The following is a 25,397-nucleotide window of genomic DNA, read 5'->3' on the forward strand; positions in this document are numbered from 1 at the left end:
CTGCCTGCCTCTCTGCCTACTTGTGATCTCTGTCTATCAAGTAAATAAATCTTTTAAAAAAAATAAAAATAAAAATAAAAATAAAAAGGTAGATAGATGACAAATAGAAAATTTAAGATATGGATATGCAGGTGAAAATTACTTAAATAAACTTTTTAAATAACTTTTTAGGTTCTATCTATCCAATGGCTCTTTATTAATTATGAACCACATACAAATTCTGATTTCATGATACCACAAGAAATAAAAGCTACTTAAAAAAATAAAAAGGAAAGCACTAATACCCTTTGGTACTTTAAGTTCATTTTCTAATTTTTCATATTTTTTAAAACTGTCTTTTCTATGAAACCCTGCAGATCAAAGACCAATTTTTTGATGTTAGTTAAAATAAAGAAGATCTGTTCAGCTACTGCATTCTTACAAATTGTTATAAAGTACGTATTACGTCTTCAAGAGAAACTTGACATAACAATTCCTCAGGGAAGTCACCAATATTTTGACCAAGTAGTATATGATCATAAAGGCTAAGAATATATTATTAACACATTTTTCTACCAAAAAGGGAGGAAGATGTATAATAAAAAACAAAGTTTTTTACTAAAATGATTTGTAGATAACTAGTTTACTTTTCTAATAATGTTTGGTTTAATTATTTTATATTGTCTGTCTACACACAGAAGGAAATATTAAAGATTCTATTCTGAGTAATTGGGAAAAATGGGTATTCTACCTATAGATGTTTATATTTTTACTACATGAAATATGCTCATTTGTTGTATAATTTTTGCTTCAAAATGTGAGTATCATTTAGCATTATTCGGTTACTTGCCATTTCCGTCTTTTAAAAGATACAATGAAAATAAGCAAGCAGATCCTTGACAATATGATATGCTTATGTCCACACTATTACAAACCCTGCCAAAAAGTTGCTATCTTTTCTATACTGCCTATACTTTTAATAATGCAAATATGGTTCTCATTTTTCTTTTTCATTCTCAATAAAGCATTTCCCTCAAGAACTTCACCCTGGAGGAAAAACTTAGGGAAAAGGCACATATTAGTCTACCTACAGAAAGATCATTCTTGGCCAAAACTTAAATGTAAAAATACAGCTAGAAAACTGACGTAAGAGGGTCTCTTGACACTTACCTGAGGTCAATTCCCAAACAGAACATTATTTACAATCACAGTATTGACAGCTACATCCCTAGTGCTGGAATACGCACCTGGTCTACGTGGGGTAGGTGGAGGTGGTCGTGAAGGTCTTGGAGGCCTAGAAGGTTTAAAACCACCATTTGAGAGTGATGGAGAATTATTCCCATTGACCTTCCTATTTTCACCAGCCCCTGCATCCTCAGGCTCATCTGATCCATTTGTGTTTGTTCTGAGTAAGAAGAGGCGAAAGGGAAGGGAAAACGAATGCTCTTTGAATTTAACAAAAATAAGACCAGAACTTAAAATTTCTGGCCAGCTTTATCAAATACATAAATAGCCCTTGGGCAGAGTCTTATATACAACCCTCAGAGCCCACCCAGATACAGAGTGAGGGACTGCCAAAGCACACAGAAACACTTGTGAGCCTTCAAAACTATTAGGTAAGGTGATTCCGATTTCAAGAAAATCTTTGGAGGCCTTGTATAAGCAAGAACAGAACCAAATTCTCAAAATCCAAATGTCTTAGGAAGGGCCTTATTTTATTATGACCACAGCTAGTATCACCATCCTTTTCCTGGTTTCCACTGGCTCTTAACAATATTCAGTTTGGGGATAGGGCTGACTGTTCTTTGACAGAAGAAATACTTTTATCCCAAAGACAAGATGCTTTCTCTCCATCCCAGCAACTGATATATAAAATGTTGAAAATTATTGTTCTGGGGCACCTGGGTGGCCTCAGTGTGTTAAGCCTCTGCCTTCGGGTCAGGTCATGATCTCAGGGTTCTGGGATCGAGCCCTGCATCAGGCTCTCTGCTCAGTGGGGAGCCTGGTTCCTCCTCTTTCTCAGCCTGCCTCTCTGCCTACTGCCTACTTGTGATCTCCCTCTCTCTCTCTGTCAAATAAATAAATAAAATCTTAAAAAAAAAAAAAAGGAAAATTAGTGCTCTAGAGCAGAGGTACCCACAGACCTTTTTTTTTTTTTTTTTTTAAAGGAGGTTATCATTTCTTCAAACCAATGCATTAATTGAGGGAAAGAGAAGAAAGGGGAAAACATGTCAAATTGAAAGTCACTACTATGGCCAGCTAAATATAGTTGGTTCCTTTTCCCAGGGGGATCTTGCCATGAATTAGAAAGCAAAGAGTGAATGTAGCCAGTTTGAGGATGCCTCAGTTAAGACTGCTATCTACAACTTGGTAAGCAGCAAACTACTACACAGTGTTAATTCAATACTCTACTGGACCTTCAAAATAAGACTGAACAAAGTAAAATCTACTTAATTCAAGAAATTAAAATTGAGAGGCAGCACAAAAAATTAAATCATTTTTAAACTATGTTGCCTTAAAGTTCTTTAGGGCCTTTCTACTCAAAGTAGTCTTTGGAACAGAAGCAAGGGTAACACGTAAGAGCTTATTAGAAATGCACAATCTTGGGGCACCTGCGTGGGCTCATTTGCTTGGTTTTGGCATAGTTTATGATGTTGGGGTTGTGGGATAGGAACTGAGCCCTGCATCAGGCTCCAAGTCAGCCTTTCCCTCCCTTCTCCCTCTGCCCTTCCCCTCACTTGGATGCATGCTCTATAACAGATAAAATCTTAAAAAAGAAAAAAAGGAGAGAAATGTACAATCTTGCACTCCACTCCCAGCACCCACTAAATCAGAACTGGATTTTAATAAGATCCTCTGGTGATCTGGGTGAATAGTAGGATACAACAAGACTGTTTTGGGGGTGCCTCAAATGCTTACTTTAAATAGAAGAACAGTTCAGTAATTGGCAATCAGCACCTGGGTAGTGCTGACTGCCTACAGGAAGGCCAAGCCACCCCAAAATATGAACTGAAGGCAAGAAGAGTCAGCTCTGACACTGCTACACCTCCCCTAGGTGCCAAGTTCCAAACCCATTTTGAGTAGTATACCTCTTTAAGACTCTAAGTATTGCCTCCCATACTATTTCAAGAGATTACTAATTAGTTCTTAATGTTTTTAAGAACCAATATATTTTAAAAGATAAGACAACAAATGATAGAATGAACCAAAACTATGAAACTGAGGTTTCTAGCTCTGACTCTGCTGTTAAGATTTTTTGTTTGTTTTATTCATTTCAGAGAGATACAGAGACAGAGAGAGCACAAGTAGGGGGAGAGGCAGAGGGAGAAGGAGAAGCAGACTCCCCACCGAGCTGGGAGCCTAAGATATGGCTCAATCCCAGGACCTGGAGATCATGACCTGAGCCGAAGGCAGATGCTCAACCAACTGAGCCAACCAGGTGCCTCTCTAATTCTGTAGTTACATGACCAAAGAAAAGTTACTTCTCTTTTTAGGAGAGGGAGAGTGGGGGTGGGGTAGAGAGAGAGGGGGAAGAATCTTAAGCAGGCTCCATGCCCAGCAAGGAGCCCATCACTGGGCTCTATCCCACAACCCTGAGATCATGACCTGAGCCAAAATCAAGAGTCAGAGTTTAACAGACTAAGCCACCCAGGCAACTCAGTTACTTAATCTCTTTGTACATCAGTGCTAGTCAAGTTTTAGGAATATGTAAGTAAGTAGGAACATTCAGGGCATGAGGTAAATCTGTTATTACAAAGGTGCAGCAAACTGGTTCTCTTGTTGAGGATTAAAAACTTGGGAAATTTTGGGGCACCTGGGTGGCTCAGTGGGTTAAACCTCTGCCTTCTGCTCAGGTCATGATCTCAGGGTCCTGGGACTGAGCCACAAATGGGGTTCTCTGCTCAGTGGGGAGCCTGCGCCCCTCCCCACCCCCGCCTGCTGCTTTGCTTACTTGTCATCTCTCTCTGTCAAATAAATAAATAAAATCTTTAAAAAAAAATAAAAAAGCTTGGGAAATTTCAACATCCATGCTGTTTACCCTTCTAAAAACTTGGCCTCAGTTTCTCAACAGAGTTATCTGACAACCTGGAAATACGACAACTCCTTCAATTTCCTTAGAATTGCTCCTGCTTCCTAGGTCTTTCAATTTTCAACTCTCTCTACCTACAGCCTTCTACTCCTACCTGCCTCCTACTTTATCTTTGATTCACTCTCATTATGACTTTTTTCTTTTTAAAGGTTTTATTTATTTACTCGACAGAGAGAGATCACAAGTAGGCAGAGAGGCAGGCAGAGAGAGAGAGGAGGAAGCAGGCTGCCCGCTGAGCAGAGAGCCCGATGCGGGACTCAATCCCAGGACCCTGAGATCATGACCTGAGCCGAAGGCAGCGGCTTAACCCACTGAGCCACCCAGGCGCCCCTCTCATTATGACTTTTAACCCCCTCTTAAATTCATAGTTCATCAGCTCCCTTCAAGTCCCACCTGGGCTCACCATAGGCTACTACTTCCCCTAGGTCCTTTAATTCCTTCATTATTACCCATTATCCCCTAGCCCCAAGCAATCCTTCCACTACAACTAATCCTTCATTTACTTTTTACTTTTTCTACTACTGTTCTCTGGGGCCAAGAAGTAATGACAGATAATGTTCTGGTGGCAAAATCAGGTGTAATTTAGCAGAGTAAATAAACTAGTTTTTTAAAAAGTACCAAATTAAAGGGGCAGTCTGTTCTATAAAAGGTCCCTGTAAATTTTTCACTGTACCCAGTAAGAAAAAGTCCAGAGATTTTCATTTCCAATGTCTAACAAGGTAGTCTTTTCTCCCTGCCCCTGCTTAGTTAAATGCTGCCAAAGTAAGCACTTTTTTCCCTGTTAGAAAGGAAGAAATCACACCTCAAATCTCCTGGGAGCTAAACAATTATAAATTATGGAGGACTACGACAACTGAACACCATGGATTCAATGGGATTGGTGTACTGATGTTAAAATTAACAGTAATAAAAGAATTCGATAGTAATCTGGTAAGGCAAAGGACTTTTACTAGGTGCTGTAAAATTAGAGAGACCTACACCAAAAAAAACAAAAAGAAATTAAAATTGTGTTTCTTGAGTCTCCATCTTCTTATCCTGGCAGACATCAGTTTCTTAAAGCATGCTCATTTTAGGGACTGAGGCAACAAAAGCTACAGTTGACCTTATTTAGCAACTTCAACTGGACTACCCAAACTGCTTGAATATCCATCATTTCCTACCGATCTAATCTACTCTTGACCACTTTCCCAATCTGTAGATGGCTCCGATGCTGCCTCTTCTCTAACATGATGATTATCCACTATCCTTCAACTGTCTAAACGTCTCTGTTCTGAAGGGGCAGCAGGTGCAATGTACGGCCACAAGGATGGCAGAAGCTTCTGAAGTAGCCCAAGAAGCAGGCCAAGGAAATGTACAAGGAACATAAGGCACTTAAGCAGAAACAGAGGAGGGGCAGAAAAAACTCAAGGAGCTAAAAAGCAAAGGCTGCAGAGAAGGGCCCCTGGCCGTAGACGGAATTAGGAAATTTGACGAAAAGTAAGCTCTCTGAGACAAATGGTGTTCCTTAATTCCACTCCTGTTTAAACATCTGGATTCCCTGTCTGTTGTAGCATCTATTGTCAACTATAGTTAAAGTAAGTCTTATCTTAGATCCTGCTATATATTTAAGAATAAACTTCTGTTAAAAAATAATAATAAATCAATCATAAAAAATTCTCTGTGCCATTAATCACCTTCATTTCTTTGTTTCCCTTTTTGGGGGGAAAAAGAAATCTCTTCACTTCTTCAAGGTTAATTTGTGTCCTTGATTTCAGCCTATATCCTCTAGGACTTTCCACCATCATTTCACTCCTTATATCTTCCATCATCTTCCTTCTTCCAGCTCTTTCCTCTTACTTCACAAATATAATCAAACTCCTCAACCTAAACATTTCCTCAATCCTACTGCTCTTCACAGCTGGTCCTTTTTTTTTTTTTCTTTTTTTAAAGATTGATTGATTGACTCTCTATACCCAATGTAGGACTCGAACTCATAACCTCAAGATCAAGAGTCAAATGCTCTACAAACTAAGCCAGCCAAGTGCCACACCAAAGCTGTTTGTTCTTTCATTCTCTTTTCCTTCATTATAATTTCTTGTATTTATGTAATTAACATATTTAGTAATTTTAATTTTCCAAAGACTTCCACTCTTTCAAAGTGAAAAATGGCTTCTAATTATAAAATCACCTTCCATCATACATTCTGGAGATCAATCCCATTAAGACATGGATGCCCATTTCTTGCCAGTCCTATTCATTGGCTGTGTCTGTGGTCATTAAATGTTTCTTACCTTGAGCAAATTTGTGTTTGTTTTGTTATTTATTATATATGTGGCACTTCCCCCAAATTATTCAAAAACATTTATAATATCTAATGACTATAGGATAACATATAGACATGTGATCATTCCAACATTTTTTCTTTTCTTTTGGTGGTGGTAGTGGGGGGGGGAGGGTGGTTCTATTTCCCACAGACAGACCGTCAGAATAGAATACCTGGGCTAAAGTATGCAAGTATTTTGAAGACTGAAATACTAACTGCTAAATTTTTTAAAAAATATATTCAAACGTATTTTCCTATTGGTTAGTTATGAAAATGCCCATTTCACCTCAAGTATGTAAATATTTTTAAGTCTTTGCTAATCTTGTAAATAAAAAAAGTTAATGTTCAACAATATTTCATTTAGAAGCCATTTGAGTTTCTTCTTCCATGAACTGTATACATCTCCTGTAAATCTGTCATATAATTCTCGTAAGAGAATGGTTTTCCTTATTATTTGTAAGATCTTTTTACAATCTGAGGATTTAAGATTTTATTTATTTGAGAGAGAGATAGTGTAGAGCAAGAGAGAAAATGTAGAGTGTGAGAGAGAGAGCAAGCTGGGGTGAGGAGTAGAGGGAGAGGGAGAAGCAGACTCTCTGCTGAGCTACCCAGGTACCCCAAGAGAAGTGTTTTTAAAATATGGGGTTTTTAATGCTGACAAATACTGTAGAAGAGAATGAGGTCCTGGACTGAGCCAAGGAAAACTGGCTGTGTGGAAAAAGAGAAGTCAGGTTAGAGGTTCAGCTTGTTCCAAGAACAGAGGAGATTCCAGGATGATTTAAAAACTGATTTCAAAAAAAATGAAACTATGAGACCTTTAGAAGAAAATGTGAACAGTGAACTTATTCCTGAATAAATTTAAATATACAGAAATCAAAAACTCTGGGTTAAGCCTCTGCTTTCATCTTGGGTCATGATCTCAGATCTAGCCCCACATCAGGCTCTCTGCTCAGTGGGGAGCCTGCTTCTCCCTCTCTCTGGCTGCCTCTCTGCCTACTTGTGATCTCTCTCCGTCAAATAAATAAATAAAATGTTACAATAAAATAAAATAATGACTTAAAGGCAAATGACAGATATTTAACAGTATGAAAAATGATAAATTGGGGCGCCTAGCTGACTTAGTCAGTTAAGCGTCTGCCTTCAGCTCAGGTCATGATTTCAGGATCCTGGGATCAAGCCCTGAGCCCTGCTCCGTGAGAGGCCTGCTTTTCCCTCCCTCTCTGCTGCTCCTCTTGTTTGTGTTCTCCTGCACTGTCTCTCAACTGAATAAAATCTTTAAAAATAAATAAATAAATAAATAAAAACATTTCTCTTAACTTCTGTGACAGTGTTTTCTAATCTTTTACTCCCACTTCTAACCATCTCTTCTTCAGTTTGTTTTCTTCCTTCCATTCACTAAATATAGTTCCCATTGTTCTTGTTCTTTCCTCTTCCATGTCTTTTCCCTAGAGTCTCAAATTTCATGATTTCAAGTATCATCTCGGAAATGATTCCCAAATCAGAAATGGTCATCCTTGTCTTCTTATCATCCTTGTCATTCTTATCCTCTGGTACCAAATTATCAACTAAATGCAGGAGATCTAGAATAACTCTCCAATTCTAATACTATCATTCCTCTCATGTTCCAGTTCCATGAGTGGTACAGCTATCTTCCTGGGAAACTTGACTTTTCTTCTCTCCTATGCCTCCTGATGCTAAAGTCTCACTGATTTCACTTCCACATTCTCTCTCTACTCTTCCACTACCAGTGTCCCAGTTCTAATCCTCCTTCTCTCTTATTAGATTACTGTAACAATTTCCTGCCTAGGTCTTCCTAACTTCATTCACCACCATATAATCAACTATACACGATTATCAAATAAAATAATTTTTCCAACAGAGTTCTGATCACACCAATGCCTCACTTAAATATTTTTAGAGACATTCCTCTCCACAGAAAGATTCCATGAGCCTATACCAGCATACCTCAACAATACTGGTTCCAGACCACTATAATAAGGAAAGTATTAAAGTCAATTTTTAAAAATTTCTCAGTGCATATATGCTTACACTATGCTATAGTCTATTAAGTGTGCGACAGTATTATGTCTAAAAAGAACAATGTACTTATCTTTTTTTTTTTAAGATTATTTATTTATTTATTTGACAGACAGAGATCACAAGCAGGCAGAGAGAGAGAAGCAGGCTCCCCACTGAGCAGAGAGCCCGATGTGGGGCTCGATCCCAGGACCCTGGGATCATGACCTGAGCCGAAGGCAGAGGCTTAACCCACTGAGCCACCCAGGCGCCCCAACAATGTACTAATCTTAATGTAAAAATACTTTGTTGCTAAAAAATGCTAACCACCATCCACCCTGAAAGTGATTCAAGTCTTAATCTTTCTGCTGGTGGAGGGTCTTGTCTTAATGCTGATAGCTGCTGACTGAGAAGTGTGGTGGTTGCTGAGGGTTGGGGTGGCTGTGGCGATTTCTTTCTTTTTTCTTTTTCTTTTTAAAAAAATTATTAACATATAATGTATTATTTGTTTCAGAGGTACAGGCCTGTGATCCATAAGTCTTACAAAATACACAACTCCCCACAACACATACCCTCCCCGCTGTCTATCACCCAGTCACCCCATCCTTCCCACTGCCCTCCATTCCAGCAACCCTTAGTCTGCTTCCTGAGATTAAGAGTCTCTTACGGTTTGTCTCCCTCTCTTGTTTTGTCTTGTTTCATTTTTTCCTCTTTTCCCCTATGTGGTTGTGGCAATTTCTTACAACAATAAAGTTTGCTAGAACAACTGAATCTTCCCTTCACAAATGATTTCTCTGTAGTAATGCCGTTTGATACTGTGTTTACCAAAATAGAACTTCTTTCAAAATCGGAATCAATCCTCTAAAAAAGTCCTGCTGTTTTGTAACTAAGTTTGTGTAATATTCTACATCCTTTGTTGTCATTTCAACAATCTGCACAGCATCTTTACCAGGAGTAGATTTGATCTCAAGAAACCCCCTTTCTTTAACTCATCCATAAGAAAAACTTCTCATCTATTTAAGTTTTATCATGAGATTGCAGCAATTTAGTCACATCTTTAGGCTCTGATTCTAATTCTAGCTCTCTTGCTATTTCTACCACATTTGCAATTACTTCCTCCACTGAAGTCTTAAACCCTCCAAGTCATCCATGAGGATTATAATCAATTTTTTTCAAACTCCTATTAATGTTTACATTATGACCTCCCATGAATCACAAATATTCTTAGTGGCATTTGAATGTTTACTCCTTTCCAGAAGGTTATCAATTTATCTTGTCCAATCCATCAGAGAAATCACTATCTATAGCAGTCATTAAGAAATACATTAAGAAATATATTTCCTGTGGTGCCTGGGTTGCACAGTAAGTTAAGCATCTGACTCTTGGTTTCAGTTCAGGCTGTGATCTCACATTCATAGGACAGAGACTCCCAACTGGGCTCCACGCTCAGCATGGAGTCTGCTTGAGGTTCTCTCCCAGCCCCATACCCCCTGCTCATCTGTGAGCTCTCTTTCCCTTTCTCTGAAATAAATAAATCTTTAAAATATATATAAAAATAAATGTATGTATGTATGTATGTATGGGACGCCTGAGTGACTCAGTTAGTTAAAGTGTCTGCCTTCGACTCAGGTCATGATCCCAGGATCCTGGGATGGAGTCCCACATTGGGCTCCCTGCTCAGTAGGGAGCCTGCTTCTCCCTCTGCCTGCCATTCCCTCCTGCTTGTGCTCTCTCTCAAATAAATAAGTAAAATCTTTAAAAAAAAAAAAAGTATTTCTTAAATAATAAAACCTGAGGTCAAAACTACTCCTAGCTCCATGGGCTGCAGAACACATGCTGTGTTAGCAGGCATAAAAACATTAATCTCATTGTACATCTCCATTAGGGCTCTTGGGTGACCAGGTGCACTGCCAATGAGCAGTAACATTTGAAAGGCATCTTTTTACTGAGCAGTAGGCTTCAACAGTGGGCTTTAAATATTAAATAAACCTTGTAAACAGATGCAGTGTCATCCAGGTTTTTTTATTCTGTTTATACAGCACAGGCAGAGTAAATTTAAATTCTTAAGGGCCCTAGGATTTTTGGAATGGCTAATGAGCACTGGTTTCAACTTCAGTCACCAACTGTATTAGCCCCTAACAAGAGAGTCAGCCTGCCCTTCTAAGCCAGGAACTAACTTCTCTCCAGCTATGAAAGTCTTAGATGGCATCTTCTTCCAGTATAAGGCAATTTCATCTATGTTGAAAATCTGTTGTTTAGTGTAGCCACCTTCATGAATTAGCCAGATTTTCTGGATACTTGCTTTGGCTTCTACATCAGCACTTGCTGCTTCAGCTTGTACTTCTATGATCATGGATATGGCTCCTTTCCTTAAACCTCATGAACCAAACACCACTCACTTCAAACTTTTCTTCTGCAGCTTCCTTACCTCTCTCAGCCTTCACAGAACTGAAGAGAGTTAGGGCCTTGCTCTGGATTAAGCTTTAGCTTAAGGGATAGTTGTAGCTGGTTTGATCTTCTATCCAGACTACTAATAATCTACTACTAATACTCCATATCAACAATACGGCTGCTCTGCTCTCATATCATTTGTATGTTCACTGAAATAGCACTTTCAATTTCCTTCAAGAAATTCTCCTTTGCACTCACAACTTGGTTAACTATTTGGTGCAAGAGCCCTGCCCAGCTTTTGGCCTAAAATGCCTTCCTCACTAAGCTTAATTATTTCTAGTTTTTGATTTAAAGTGAGAGACAAGCAATTCTTCTTTTTCACTTGAGTACTTAGAAGCCACTGTAGGATTATTAATTAGCCTAACAGTTGCAACTCAGGGAATAAGGAGGCCCAAGAAGAGGGAGAGAGACGGAACAGTCTATCGGTGGGGCAGTCAGAACACACACATTTATCAGTTAAGTTCACCATCTTATATGAGCACAGTTTGTCGTACTCCAAAACAATTACAACAGTAACATCAAAGATCACTGATCACAGATCACCACTACAAATATAACAATGAAAAAGTTTGAAATAGTGTAAGAATTGCCAAAATGTGACAGAGACACAAGTGAGTGAATGCTGTTAAAAATAATGGTGCTGACAGATTTGTTCAATGCAGGGTTGCCACAAACCTGCAATTTGTGAAAAACACATTATTTGCAAAGCACAATAAAATGAATTATGTCTGTATTTACAAACCAAAACCTCTATCTGGCCCCAACCTATGTAACATTAAAAATAACTGACATTTATTGAGGGTCAAGCACTTATGAGATTAAAAAAAAAAACAAATCCCACTTTAGGTCACAGTAAAGCATGACACTACGAGTTCAAGCTCTGAAGGTCAGGTAATCCCAGGTTCAACTATGCTATGTTGAGCCTTATTAACTCAAGCAAGTTCCTTTCCCTTTCTAACCCTCAGTTTTCTCATCACCCATAAAAATGATATACACCTACCTACTTCATAAAAATGTTCAAGATTCACTGAAATGAGGGGAAACATGCTCAACATACTACCTGACATATAAGAGGCAATAAACATTAACTGGTTGATTCCACTCTCAAATTCACCACCTCCTATTTTTCCCTTTCAATTACTCTATTTTGAGCTATTTATGCTATAACTGAAGACCCTGTATTGTTCCCCATCTCCATTACTGTTTTTCTTCCTTCCACCTAGAAGTCCTTCCCCTCTCCTATTCCCCAAAGCATGCAAAGCCAAATTATATTTATGCTTTATGGTCTTGGGCCAAATGCCATTTCTTCCATGAAGCTTTTAAACATTTTACATGGATAAACATTTTTTAAAACCATCAAGCATTATTTTCTAATAATAAACAAAAATTTTAAAAGTTCAACAAAAGAAACAAGATTTAAACTGGTTCTGAAGTAAAAGAGTATGAGATTAAGGTAGAATGACAATTCTGCAAGGCAGGATTTTCAAGAAACAGACCTCATTACGTAACGGAAAAAATTTTCCCATACTAGTTAGCTGTAATCTAAGAAATAGCTGTATGTCTAACCATAGTGATTATCAAAGTATATGGCCTGGTCTAACAACATCACCATCACCTAGAAACCTGAGAAACACAAATCTTGGGCCCAAAACTAGACACAGCAAATTGGGAACTAGAGATTAAGACACAATCTGTAGTTGAACAAGTCTCCCAGGTGATTCTAGTGTAGTCTGAGGTTTGAGAAACACAGCCATTTAGTTCCTTTAATAAATGGGTATGAAACTAAAACCTGAAATGGATTTTGAAAATCAACATGGAAGCCTATTCACTATACAGAATTGTCAGTATTAACTTACCACTACCAACTATCTTTTAAAAGGAATTGGCTACAAAGTATGCGCTTTACTATGGCTTTGTTCCTCTGCTCCACAATCTTACCACAAACCTCTCCTTATCTCATCACACATATATATCTAACTTACACATAAGCTTGGATGTTTATGGACAGGATAAAGTACCCTGGAGAACCAAGATGCCAATACAATAAGGTCATAACAGTTGGAAAGGTACTCCTAATAACAAAATCTTGAGTACAAGGCAGCGATCACCTTGAACTTCATAAAAATGACAAAAAACAACACAGAAACACAAAACATCCAGACATGTTAGAGAGAATAGAAGACTACCAAGACTATAGTCACAGTATACATAATGCCTGAATTAGGACAAAAAAGTAAACCAATCAAAAGTTGTTCAGTCATCTTCCTAAATGATAACTAGGGCAACGGACTGGAGGAGATGGGCACAAAGCCCCTGTCCACTGGGTATACATATTGCCCTGCTTTTTAATCTTATAGTTAGGAAGTCTGCAAATAAAAATGAAGGGGAAAAGCTAGTCATGGCCATGATTACTGCAGAGTACCATTTAAAAACATTTGAGAAGGGTGCCTGGGTGGCTCGGTTGTTAAGTGTCTGCCTTCGGCTCAGGTCATGATCCCAGGGTCCTAGGATCGAGCCCTCATCGGGCTCCCTGCTCAGTGGGAAGCCTGCTTCCCCCCTCCTTCTTCCCCTGCTGTGTTCCCTCTCTCGCTGTGTCTCTAACAAATAAATAAAATCTTAAAAAAAAAAACATTTGACAGTTTACAAAATGCTTTTCAAACCCATCATCTCAGAGGTATGCTCTCTGGAGTAAAAGCTAATGCAAAGGAATTCATGCTTAACACAAAAGACAGGCTGAGAGATCACTCTAGCTATCTCAGAAATTTAGAAGACACTATTCCTCAGATTATTTATGACAATGATTCACTTGGGAAGATGTAGAGCATTGATTAAATAAATGGCATGAAGCTAGGACTCCAGGAATGCCTTTACAAGAAACTTACAGTTGTCCAGCGTAGTTTAAATAAAGTATTTTAAGAATGAGATTTGTAGGAGGCACTTGGCTGGTTCAGTTTGGTAGAGCATACAACTCTTGATCTCAGAGTTATAAATTTGAGCCCCATACTGGGTGCAGAGATTACTTAAAAATTAAAAAAAAAAAAAAAAACAAAACTTGACATTTGCAAAAAAAGAAAATGACTTAGACTTTCAAAAAAGTATAAAAAATTCTATCACATTCTCACTAATGGAAAAATATGGATTTATTATGCAAAAGTTCTCAACTCATGAATGCAAACTGAAATATTAATACATTATTATGCAGAAATTTTCAGGAATTCAAAAAACTTCTATTAAACATCTAACTAAAAACATCTAATTAAAAAGAGGCACAAGAGGCCTATGTTGTCTTCCAGTCTACAGAGATATTTATATAATTTTAAAAACCTTTTCTATTGCTTTTTAATCACACTGAGCAATAAAAGCAGTTATTATCCAGGGTGTCTGGGTGGCTCAGCTGGTTAAACGTCTGACAGCTCAGGTCATGATCTCAGAGTTGTGAGACTGAGTCCTGCATCGTTGGGCTCCATACTGGGCGTGGAAGCCACTTAAAATTCTCTCTCTCTCTCTCTCAGCTCCTCCCACCCTTCTCTTTCTCAGGGGAAAAAAAAAAAAAGCAGTTATTAATCCCTGAACAAGATGTTATTAGTCCTTAATTTTTCACCTCTTGTGAGATTAGTATGAGAGATGAGTCTTTGTTACAGAAGCGACTCTGAAGGTAGATCTCTATTAGATGAAAGACAACAGTTTCATATACTTTCATTTTCCCAAAGATCTTGCTGAGTTGTCTTTTAACTTTTATTATGAAATTTTCCCTACATCACACAAGTAGACAGACTGGTATAACAAACTCCCTATCAACTCAGCTTCAATAACCACCAACATTTTGTTCTAGTTGCTCCACCTCTCCTCTCTTAACAGCACTTGACACCATAACACACACCTCTCCAGATATTTTCCCTTATGTTCTATGATACTGCTTTTCTATTCTTCTCCTTTGACCATGACTTCCGTGGTTCACCATCTTCCTATTTACTGCTTACTCAGTTTGGGAAAAACAAAGAATCAAATGGGATTTTCTAATTCTTTAAGATACATTACTCTTACTGCTTTAAGACTAGGAACATTTCCTTTTCTAAGTTCATCTCCCATTACCAACTTCTAGGACAACCACTAAACACTTAAAATTTAAGTCAGGGTGCACCTGGTTGGCTTAGTCCATTAAGTGGCTGGGCCAACTCTTGATTTTGGCTCTGTTCATGATCTCAGGGTCCTAGAATGGAGCCCTGCATCAGGCTCTGTGCTTGGCAGGAAGTGTGCTTAAGATTCTCTCTCTCTCTAAGAAATAAATCTTTGAAATAAATAAAAATTTAAGTCAGTTAACACAACCCAAGGCAACATTTTTCAGACCCTAGACCTCAAGGCAGATAGGCGCATGAAACTGCTGAATCTATGGGCAGCTGGCTGGCTCAGTCAGAAGAGCATTTGACTCTTGAACTGGGAATCATGAGTTTGAGGTCCACGTTGGGTACAAAAATTACTAAAAAAAATACATAAACTGAAACAAATAATACATTATATATTAATAAACAAACAAACTTAAAAAAATACTTCTGGGGAGTCTGGTTGGCTCAGTCAGTTAAGTCCCTGTCTTGGGCTCAGGTCATGCTCTTGCGGTCCTGGGATTAAGCTCCCTGGGCTCCATACTCAGCAGGGAGTCTGCTTGTCCCTCTTCCTGTGCCCCTCCTTCCCTACCGGCCCCCTCATGCTCTCTCTCAAATAAATAAAATCTTAAAAAAAAAAAAAAAAGTGCTCAATCTAGAGTAATAGTGAACAAATCTCTGCTCCTTCTAACAAAGGCCCAAAAGATACCACAGATCATGATGATCTTCTTATATACCCAAAGCTTATATCCCAGTTTTCCTAGGAAAAAAAATTTAACAGTCCAATGATGCCCCAGGATTTGGAACTCCCTGCTGCTGGAAAAGTGACAATATATATTTATATTCACTTTCTATATGCTGAAAGAAGTACTAGCAGTTCAGGTATCCTTGTCCTAATCTGAAGAACTGCAGTCAGATGAGCTAAGAGTCCTGAAACATTCATAAATATTTTCTTTCTTACCCTGAGCCCTGAATTTTTTTTAAAGATTTTTTTGCCCCTAAACTAATCTCTACACCAAAGGTGGGGCTCAAATTCACAACCCTGAGATCAAGAGACGCATGCTCCAGCCACTGAGCCAGCCAGGTGCCTGAGTCCTGAATTTTTTGACCCTCGTTTATTCTTGTAGCAGTCTAAACTTCTGTTTTAGTCAAACTAAAATTCTGACTACAATTAATATTCATTCTCCCTTATCTCTTCGAATATTCTATAGTAAAGCAAAAAGTGAACTCTTACCTTGTTTCATCCTTGGGTCTGGAGCCATCATCACTCTGTGAAGCACCTTCAACATCAATAAAATTTACACAGAAAATGAGATTCAAAAAATGTTTTTCACCTTCTTCCTAAACATGCAAAGCCTTTCATTAAATATTGTAGAATATACTATAACTTAAATTTTAAGGAAAATGTGATACATGTTCATGTGATTGAAATTAGAAATGTTTTACCAAAATGTTGTTCCAATGCTTACTACATGTAAGAGATGTCAATTAGTCAAGGTATTATTACTCATGTCCTACTTATGCCTTTTGAAATGTATGTCTGCTTGATTCTTTTTTTTCTCAAGATTTGTATTTATTTTTTGTTTGTTTGTTTGATTCTAATTCAAATCTAATACTTCAGCCATCTTTTATATTCCAAAAACCTCACAAAAAATTCTGATCACCATCACGATAATGGATAAAAAACAGATTCTGAAAATAAAAAAAACTAGTAACATCTTTCAAATCCAAGTGCCTGGCAAACAACTACAAGAACAAGAAAGGTACCAATTAATCTCAAAGTGGCAAATTAATGCCACAAATTTCACATTTTCTTCAGATTTTATTCATGGTAATTATTCTGAGGATTCAGTAAGGGCCTGTGCACTAGAAAAATATTAAAAAGTAGGCACAGTGATTGTAGCAAAAATAGTAGGCAGAGAAGGAAAAACTATAAAATGCAGAAACAAGAATTCAAGTTTAACAGTCTACCTCACTGTAGTCAAAGAACAATAGTCCCTTAATACAGTCGTAGTTTTAAACAGTAAAATCGTAACTGCTATTGCTCCAAGGCATAATTAATGAATAATTCATTTAAAAAATGCTGAATCACCACTACATTATATCACCTCAGCAATGTTGGCAGGTATATCATCTTGTCCAGAAAATATTACATTAAAAAAAGTGGGGGCATAAAAGGTACAGCATAAGGAAATAAAGTCAACAGTATTTTACTAGTGTTGTATGATAATGAAATTTCAGAAAAGACAAATTTTTGAAGATAAGATAGATAAGTGGTTGCCTGGGTTTAGAGATGAGAACAGAATTTTGTGTAAATAAAAGGGATCTTGCCAGGGGATAAAAATGTTCTAATCCTGATTTACAGTAATGGCTGGATCACTCAATTAAATTACTAAAAAGCATTAAATTGTAGACTTGCAATGAGTACATTTTATGAAATACAAAATACACCTCAATGAAACAGTTAAAAATGGTTTTAAAAACGTGGCACAATGAAATGCATTTTAGCTAAAAAGGGCACATTTCAGTTTTACAAGAATTATTTTTAGGGGGTCCTAGATGGCTCATTTGTTAGATGTCTGCGTTCCGCGCAGGTCATGAATGCAGGATCCTGGGATCAAGCCCCGCGTCAGGCCCCCTGTTCAGCGGGAGGCCTGCTTCTCCCTCTCCCATGCCTCCTGCTTGTGTTCCCTCTCTTGCTGTGTCGTCAAATAAATAAATAAAATCTTTAAGAAAAATAAAAACCCTTATTTTATATAGACTATATTCACCTAAAATAGCTGATGAGACAAATGAAATCAGAAAAGGAAATAAAAATACACAGTGTTACTAAAATCAGACAATTAGTATCCCACCTATCTCAAAAATTAAGAAAGTCGTTTGGAATATTCTTTTTAAATCTACCAATAAATGCCGCTTCTAAACTTCTTATATTGCAGAGAAGCATAGTATTTAATCACATGGACTCTGAGGCCAGACTGCCTGGTCTGCATCATAGCTTTCCATCATGTACTAACTTCATGACTTTAGAAAAGTACACTTAATTTTCCTGTGCTTTTTATTTTACCTCACACAAAATGGAGACAATAAGGATACCTACTTCATAGAATAGTTGTGAGGATTAAGCATAAATATTTAGAGCAGTGCCCAGCACACATAAGCCCTCTATAAGTATTAGCTATTACTATCTCAAATTTGCCTTTTTTTTTTTTTTTTTTTTAAAGATTTTACTTATTTACTTGACAGAGATCACAAATAGGCAGAGAGGCAGGCAGAGAGAGAGAAGAAAGCAGGCTCCCTGCAAAGCAGAAAGCCCGCTGCGGAACTCAATCCCAGGACCCTGAGAGATCATGACCTGAGCCGAAGGCAGAGGCCTAACCCACTGAGCCATCCAGGCACCCTCAAATTTATATTTCATCAGTAAATATAGACAAGGGCCATTTTGTTCGATCTTTTATTTCACTTCAATACGGAGGTGAAGACATAACTATGAACTGCATGGCATAAATTAAATAGACCTAATCTTGTGTTTCCAGAGAATAGTTTTTTTTTAAGGCACAAAATATCTGACACTTATACAATGAATTCCAAGAAGGAAACAATGACCATACTTAAAGTTTGCATTTTACAAATGTATTGTTCTTTTAAAGCATTCCTACTCCAAATTTCCTCAACAAAAAATGATCATTTTTCTAAATGCACACATACTACCCACAGGACACTTTGGAAGAACATCTACAAAGATCTCTTCTATTCAGTGAGCTACCCAAAAGGGCTTTCCTGCCACAAAATAACTAGCTGGTAGACAAAGCTATTTAACACACTGCTCTATTTCCAGGGTGCCTAGCAATCTTAAAAGCCAAACAAACAAGTGAACTGATACTAGAGCAGGAACAGGGTGCAGTAAGCAAATATGAGGGGAAAAAAAAAAGGTTATCCTGATGGCTATTATCAGCTCGGAGATAGAACAGAAACAAAGGTCTGGGATCCTCTAAAGGAGCTGAAGTGTTCCCAGGTATGTAGCACACCCTGGCACTACCAGAAGCAAAAGAAATTTTCTCTGGGGCGGGGCGCCTGGGTGGCTCAGTGGGTTAAAGCCTCTGCCTTCGGCTCAGGTCATGATCCCAGGGTCCTGGGATCGAGCCCCACATCGGGCTCTCTGCTCAGCAGGGAGCCTGCTTCCTCCTCCCTCTCTCTCTGCCTGCCTCTCTGCCTACTTGTGATCTCTATCTGTCAAATAAAATAAATAAAATCTTTAAAAAAAAAAAAAAGAAATTTTCTCTGGGGCAATTAATCCCCAATTTAGGACCCTAAGATACCCAAAGACTACAATAAAAAATAAACTGGCAATCAAAGAGTAGCAAACATGTAAGAAAACAAGCCTCAAGGAAGGAGAGACATAAAAACTTATCTCCAAAGATTTCTGATACTGGAATTTTCTTTTTATATATATATCTATTATAATTTTCAAATGGAGAACATTAAAAAAAAACTGTATCAAAAGAAAATTAACAAGGAAAAAAACAATAAACTATCAAACAAGCACCAGCAATTCCATTCCTAGGAATATACTCAAGAGAAATGAAAACATATGCACAAAGAAACTTGCATACAAATGTTTATAGCATTATTATTTATGACTCATTAATAGACAAAGGTAGAAAAATAAGTCACATGTCCACCAGTGAGTGAAAAGGATAAACAAATTGGCATACACATACAATGGAATATTATTCAGCCACAAAAAAGGAAGTACTGATACATGCTTTAACTTGATAAACCTCAAAAACAATATGCTAAGAATCCAGCACAAAAGGTCACATACTATATAATTTCTTCTTTATAATATACCCAGAATAGGCAAATCCACAGAGACAGAAAGCAGATTAGTGTTTACCAAGTGGCTGGGGTGGGGTGCAGGGGGGGAGATGGGGGAGTGATTATAGAATGGACAATGGTTTATTTTTCTGGGGTAATGACAGAGTTTTGAAATTAGAGGTGGTGGATACTAATTATACATACAATAAATGCCACTGAATTGTATTACTTTATAAGGTTAATTGTATGTTGTATAAATTTCACCTCAATTAAAAGAATCACAACAAAAAAGGGCCATATTTGGAAAAAAATCTGAAAATGCACATATCAATATGTACCAACAATTCCACTCCCAAGTATACATCCTACACAGACTCTTCAACCTGTGTACCAAGAGACATATAAATGTATAAATGCAGAAATATTCAAGCTATGACTATCCATAATGGCAAAAAACTAGAAAGAAACCAATTATCTTTTGACATAAAAATGGATAAATTGTGGTATATTCACCCAACAGATTATCATACAGCAATGAAAATAAGTTACAGAAACAGTAACATGGATAAATCTTAAAAGGCAAAATCTATATTCACAGAGCTCAAGAAAAAGGGCAAGAATACACTGTTTAGGAATATGCATATGTATTAAAAATTTTTTAGGAGCATCTAGCTGGCTTAGATTATATAAAAATAATTAAAAATCTTAAAAAAATTTTAAGCAAGGGAATAATAAATTCAAAATTCAGAGTAGTGATTATGTAGGGGAAAGACAAGGAACGCTACAGGGAGGAAAATACAGGTGGATGCCATGATGTTATTAATGTTCTAATTTCTAAGTTGTGTAGTAATTCATGTGTGCATAATTCTATTATGCTGGTTTATATATTATACATAATAAATAGAAGAATATATGTTATAAAATGAGATATGTGTTTTATATATATGCCGTATATGAGAATATAAGTCAGTGTTTTGTACATTTTTAAAAAAGGATGAAAAATACAGCAAAATCTTACTCTAAACCAACAATAATCATATTATAGCCTTAATACTTGGATTTTTTGTTTGTTTTTCTGGATTTCAAATATTTTATTATAGGAAAAAACTTAGAAGGATGATATCCTTTTTTTGGTTTTATTCATTTGATAAACAAGTATTTATCAAGCATTTTCTTATGTCAACCCTGATCTAGAAACTGGGAAAACAGAAAAAAACAACCCCTATCCTCAGGGAACTCACATTAAACTAAATACATTAAAGCTACATATAATGTAAAATATAATAGATGGCAAATAGAAATAGATAGAAAATAGAATTTTTCTATGGAGAAAAGTACGTCAGGATTTGATGAGAGGGCTGTTGAAACATTAGACATATGGCCAGGAACAACCTTGCAGAGAAGGTGACATTCAAGTAAATCCTGAAGTGAATCACACGGAATACTGAAGGAAGAGAGCTCAAGCCAACGGAAGAAGCCTTTAATGGCCCTAAAGCAGGCATGTTCCTGTAGTGTTCAAGAAACCACAAGAAGAGTGGTGTCACTCAAGAAAATTGCGTAAAAGAGTAAGAGATGAAGCCATCAAAGTAGAAGAGCTTTGGATGTCAGACTACATAGGCTTTAACGACTTCTAAGGTGCTATAGAAAATCACTGGGGCAGGCATCTGACAAGGTCTTTTTTATGTTTTCTCAAAACTACTCTGGCTGTGTATTTTTTTTTTTTAAGATTTTATTTATTTATTTGACAGAGAGAGATCACAAGTAGGTAGAGAGGCAGGCAGAGAGAGAGGGGAGGAAGCAGGCTCCCCGCCGAGCAGAAAGCCTGATGCGGGGCTCGATCCCAGGACCCCGAGACCACGACCTGAGCCGAAAGCAGAGGCTTTAACCCACTGAGCCACCCAGGCACCCTTCTGGCTGTGTATTTAAAAAAAAAAAAAAAAAAAAAAAAAAAAGAATAAGAAAAAAGAAGCAAGGGAGAATAGGGGTGAACATCACTCTCCAGCCTTCTCTTCCTGCTCTGTGCCCGACAGGTGTAACCTGTAGGACATACATTAATCACTAATTGGCTTCTTTGGCTCTACCTTGCATTGGGTTCAACTAATGAGATATAGGGGAGATTGGGAGGACACTAAGATTTAGCTCTTTATTACCCTTTTCAGCTGTTTCAATACTTGGATTTTAAAGTAGAACTAGTGGAGAGTTTTCCTAGTTTCTTGAGGAGGGCAAACGTCAAAGATAAGTCAAATAAGTTTCCCTCCATAAATTAGCTGGTGCCCAGACCTTACTGAGATCTAGTAATTTCAAATAATATTTGGTAAAGCAAAAAATTTAAGCTAGTTTCTTAGAATTTATTATACTGATAAGAAAACATTACATATTCACACAAAAATGGCTATTTACATTAAAATTAAAAGGGACCACAAAAACTAGAGTCTAATGCAAGCGAGATAAAATCAAAATGGAATGGAACACATCCAATAAGAACCAAAGGTCTCATGTGCTGAAAAACTTATCCCTAAAATAATTTTATATATACCAAGAATACACATGGTAAAGAATAAAGATCTTTACAAGAGTATGCTCCCATTTTATAATCATGAATTTATAACTAAAATAGATTTTTGTCTTCAGGAAAAATAATGTCTTTGACAGTAATACTTTTCAATGGTATATTTGGGAAGACAGGTGTTAAATTAATAATCTACCACCACCAGCAGTCCAAGAGGTAAAAATAGATGAAAGAGAAGTACTTGCAGATATGAATAACTGCCTACACTCAATTTGTTAATTTAGAACTGAGTGTTAAAACAATAAGTCTATTAACTAAAGGATTCTTCCCAGAGATTCATAAAAGCCTATTAACGCTGTATTTAAGTAGAGGAAAACACCAGAGCAAATTATGAAATTATTTTCTAAACCAGAGAAATAAGAAAGACTATCAAAGAAAATGTGACAACTACAACTAACACTCATTTGCATAATAAAATTGTTCTCTGAGCCAGAGCAGGGGGTGGGAAACTGGAGTGGGGATAGAAAGCTCTCTAGTTTTCAAATACAGCTTGAAGATAAGTGGAAAGAAAAAACAAACATGCTGAGAAAATTTTACTTTACTTGAAAAAGGTCTACTTATGTAATTGCCATTTTAAGAATATTTATCCACCAGGGGTGCCTTGGTAGCATAGTTGATTAAGCATCTGACTCTTGGTTTTGGCTTAGATTGTGATCTCAGGGTTGAGAGATGGGGCTCTCTAGGTTCGGTGTGGAAATCTGCTTGAGACTCTCTCTCTCTCTGCCCCCTCTCCCTGCCAAATAAAAATAAATCTTAAAAAAAAAAAATCTGAGGGCGCCTGGGTGGCTCAGTGGTTAAGCCGCTGCCTTCAGCTCAGGTCATGATCTCGGGGTCCTGGGATCGAGTCCCGCATCGGGCTCTCTGCTCAGCAGGGAGCCTGCTTCCCTCTCTCTCTCTCTGCCTGCCTCTCCGTCTACTTGTGATTTCTCTCTGTCAAATAAATAAATAAAATCTTTTAAAGAAAAAAAAGCATTAAAAAAAAATCTGAAAAACTAAAAAACAAAACAAGAAAACGAAAAAGAAAATTTATCCACCAAGAACAATGACCAAAAATTTCTAGGTACCCTAAGAGATAATACTGTACCATCAGGAAAACCAACTTTCACAGTACATTTAAATATATAGCAAGCTATTATTTGGTGACTCTTTTTTTTTTTTTTTAAAGATTTTATTTATTTATGTGACAGACAGAGATTACAAGCAGGCAGAGAGGCAGGCAGAGAGAGAGGGGAGGAAGCAGGCTCCCCGCTGAGCAGAGAACCTGATGCGGGGCTCGATCCCAGGACTCCGAGATCATGACCTGAGCCGAAGGCAGCGGCTTAACCCACTGAGCCACCCAGGCGCCCCTTTGGTGACTCTTAATACTAACATTCAGACAGTGATTTCTTTTCATAAGTATTATTTAAAACTTAACCAAAAATAATTACATCTACAAGAACAAATTTCTTCTAGGAACCATCCTATGTGTTCTTTCACAAAAATACTTCTAGGAGCACCTGGGTGGCTCAGTGGGTTAAGCCTCTGCCTTCAGCTGAGGTCACGACCTCAAGGTTCTGGGATTGAGTCCAGCATTGGCTTTTCTGCTCAGCAGCGAGCCTGCTTCCCCTTCTCTGTCTGCCTGCCTCTCTAACTTGTGATCTCTCTCTCTGTGTCAAATAAATAAATAAAATCTTTAAAAAACAAAACAAAACCCAAAAAACTTCTAACTGAGGCTCCTGGCTGGCTCAGTCAGTAGAGCATATGACTCTGGATCTCAGGGTTGTAAGTTCAAGTCCCACGTTGGGTGTAGACAGTACTTAAAAATAAAATCTTTCTTAAAAAACAAAAACAAGGGGCGCCTGGGTGGCTCAGTGGGTTAAGCTGCTGCCTTCGGCTCAGGTCATGATCTCAGGGTCCTGGGATCGAGTCCCGCATCGGGCTCTCTGCTCAGCAGGGAGCCTGCTTCCTCCTCTCTCTCTGCCTGCCTCTCTGCCTACTTGTGATCTCTCTCTGTCAAATAAATAAATAAAATCTTAAAAAACAAACAAACAAACACAAAACTTCTGACTAACATCCTCAGGGAAAAAAAATCTTAAAATCTTTAACAGTAGAAAATTACTGGAATACAAAAGCAATCTCCCTCATCCCCCTAGTTCTCATCCAACCAAACAACTGCAGGTACTAGAAATTAAATTTTAGTACTAAACTCTAATTTTCATTTCTAGCTTGCAGTTAAAGTTACAGAAATGGAACCAAAGAACAATCCAAGTGTAGTTTCTACCACACATGCTTGTGAAAGGAACTGGATTTTGTTTGTTTGCTTACAATTCATGACGTGATTTAAAATTTCTAGGTTTTTAAGTGTGAAAGCAATTGGAAAGAATAAGAAACATAAATATTTGTGTTTCAGTCTTGACTCTGCATCATACCAGCTGGTAAGATATTGGACTTACTATTTAAATGATCAGAACCTCACTTTCCTTATATGCAAAATATAGGTTTATGCCTTACAAAGCTATGATGGTTAAATGAGTATATATGTACATACACCAACATAGTGGTTGGCACACAGCAAGCATTCAAAAACTGGCAGCTATTTTATTTGGAAACCACTGTGATTTTCCAGTTAAAAACCTCTAAGTATCAGGTTAAAATTCTTTTTTTTTTTTTAAAGATTTTATTTATTTATTTGACAGAGAGATCACAAGCAGATGGAGAGGCAGGCAGAGAGGGAGATAGAGGGAAGCAGGCTCCCTGCTGAGCAGAGAGCCTGATGTGGGACTCGATCCCAGGACCCCGAGATCATGATCTGAGCCGAAGGCAACAGCTTAACCCACTGAGCCACCCAGGCGCCCTCAGGTTAAAATTCTATCAATTATTTTCCTAACTGAGTGGAAAACTGATGACATAGAAATGTTCACTTCCATGGGCAATAAACAGTAAAGTATAAATATACAGTTTAGGTTCTACTCTGAAATATGAAGACAATTATGCTTTGTTAATTATTAAATATTCTGCATTAATAGTTTCAACTTGTGGGGGTAAAAAACTTGGGAAGCTATAAATACTGAGTTCAGAGCAATTTAATAATGA

The 25,397-nt window shown here is 37.5% G+C and overlaps 1 protein-coding gene across 7 annotated transcripts in view; it reads right to left on the reverse strand.

Moving 5' to 3' along the window:
• ITCH (itchy E3 ubiquitin protein ligase) overlaps positions 1-25,397 on the reverse strand; it is a 134,918-nt gene that overhangs the window by 47,751 nt on the left and 61,770 nt on the right. For 4 of the 7 annotated variants that reach the window (XM_044263200.1, XM_044263201.1, XM_044263202.1 and 1 more), the window contains 2 exons: positions 16,173-16,227; positions 1,227-1,384 (listed from right to left, as the gene is read on the reverse strand). In XM_044263200.1, the coding sequence (XP_044119135.1) occupies positions 1,227-1,384; positions 16,173-16,227 (213 nt within the window). The remainder of the gene's footprint in view (positions 1-1,226; positions 1,385-16,172; positions 16,228-25,397) is intronic. The other 3 variants (XM_044263206.1, XM_044263204.1, XM_044263205.1) reach the window with 3 other exon arrangements.

This window comes from Neovison vison, chromosome 8 (genome assembly GCF_020171115.1).
Source record: "Neovison vison isolate M4711 chromosome 8, ASM_NN_V1, whole genome shotgun sequence".
NCBI classification, from domain to species: domain Eukaryota; kingdom Metazoa; phylum Chordata; class Mammalia; order Carnivora; family Mustelidae; genus Neogale; species Neogale vison.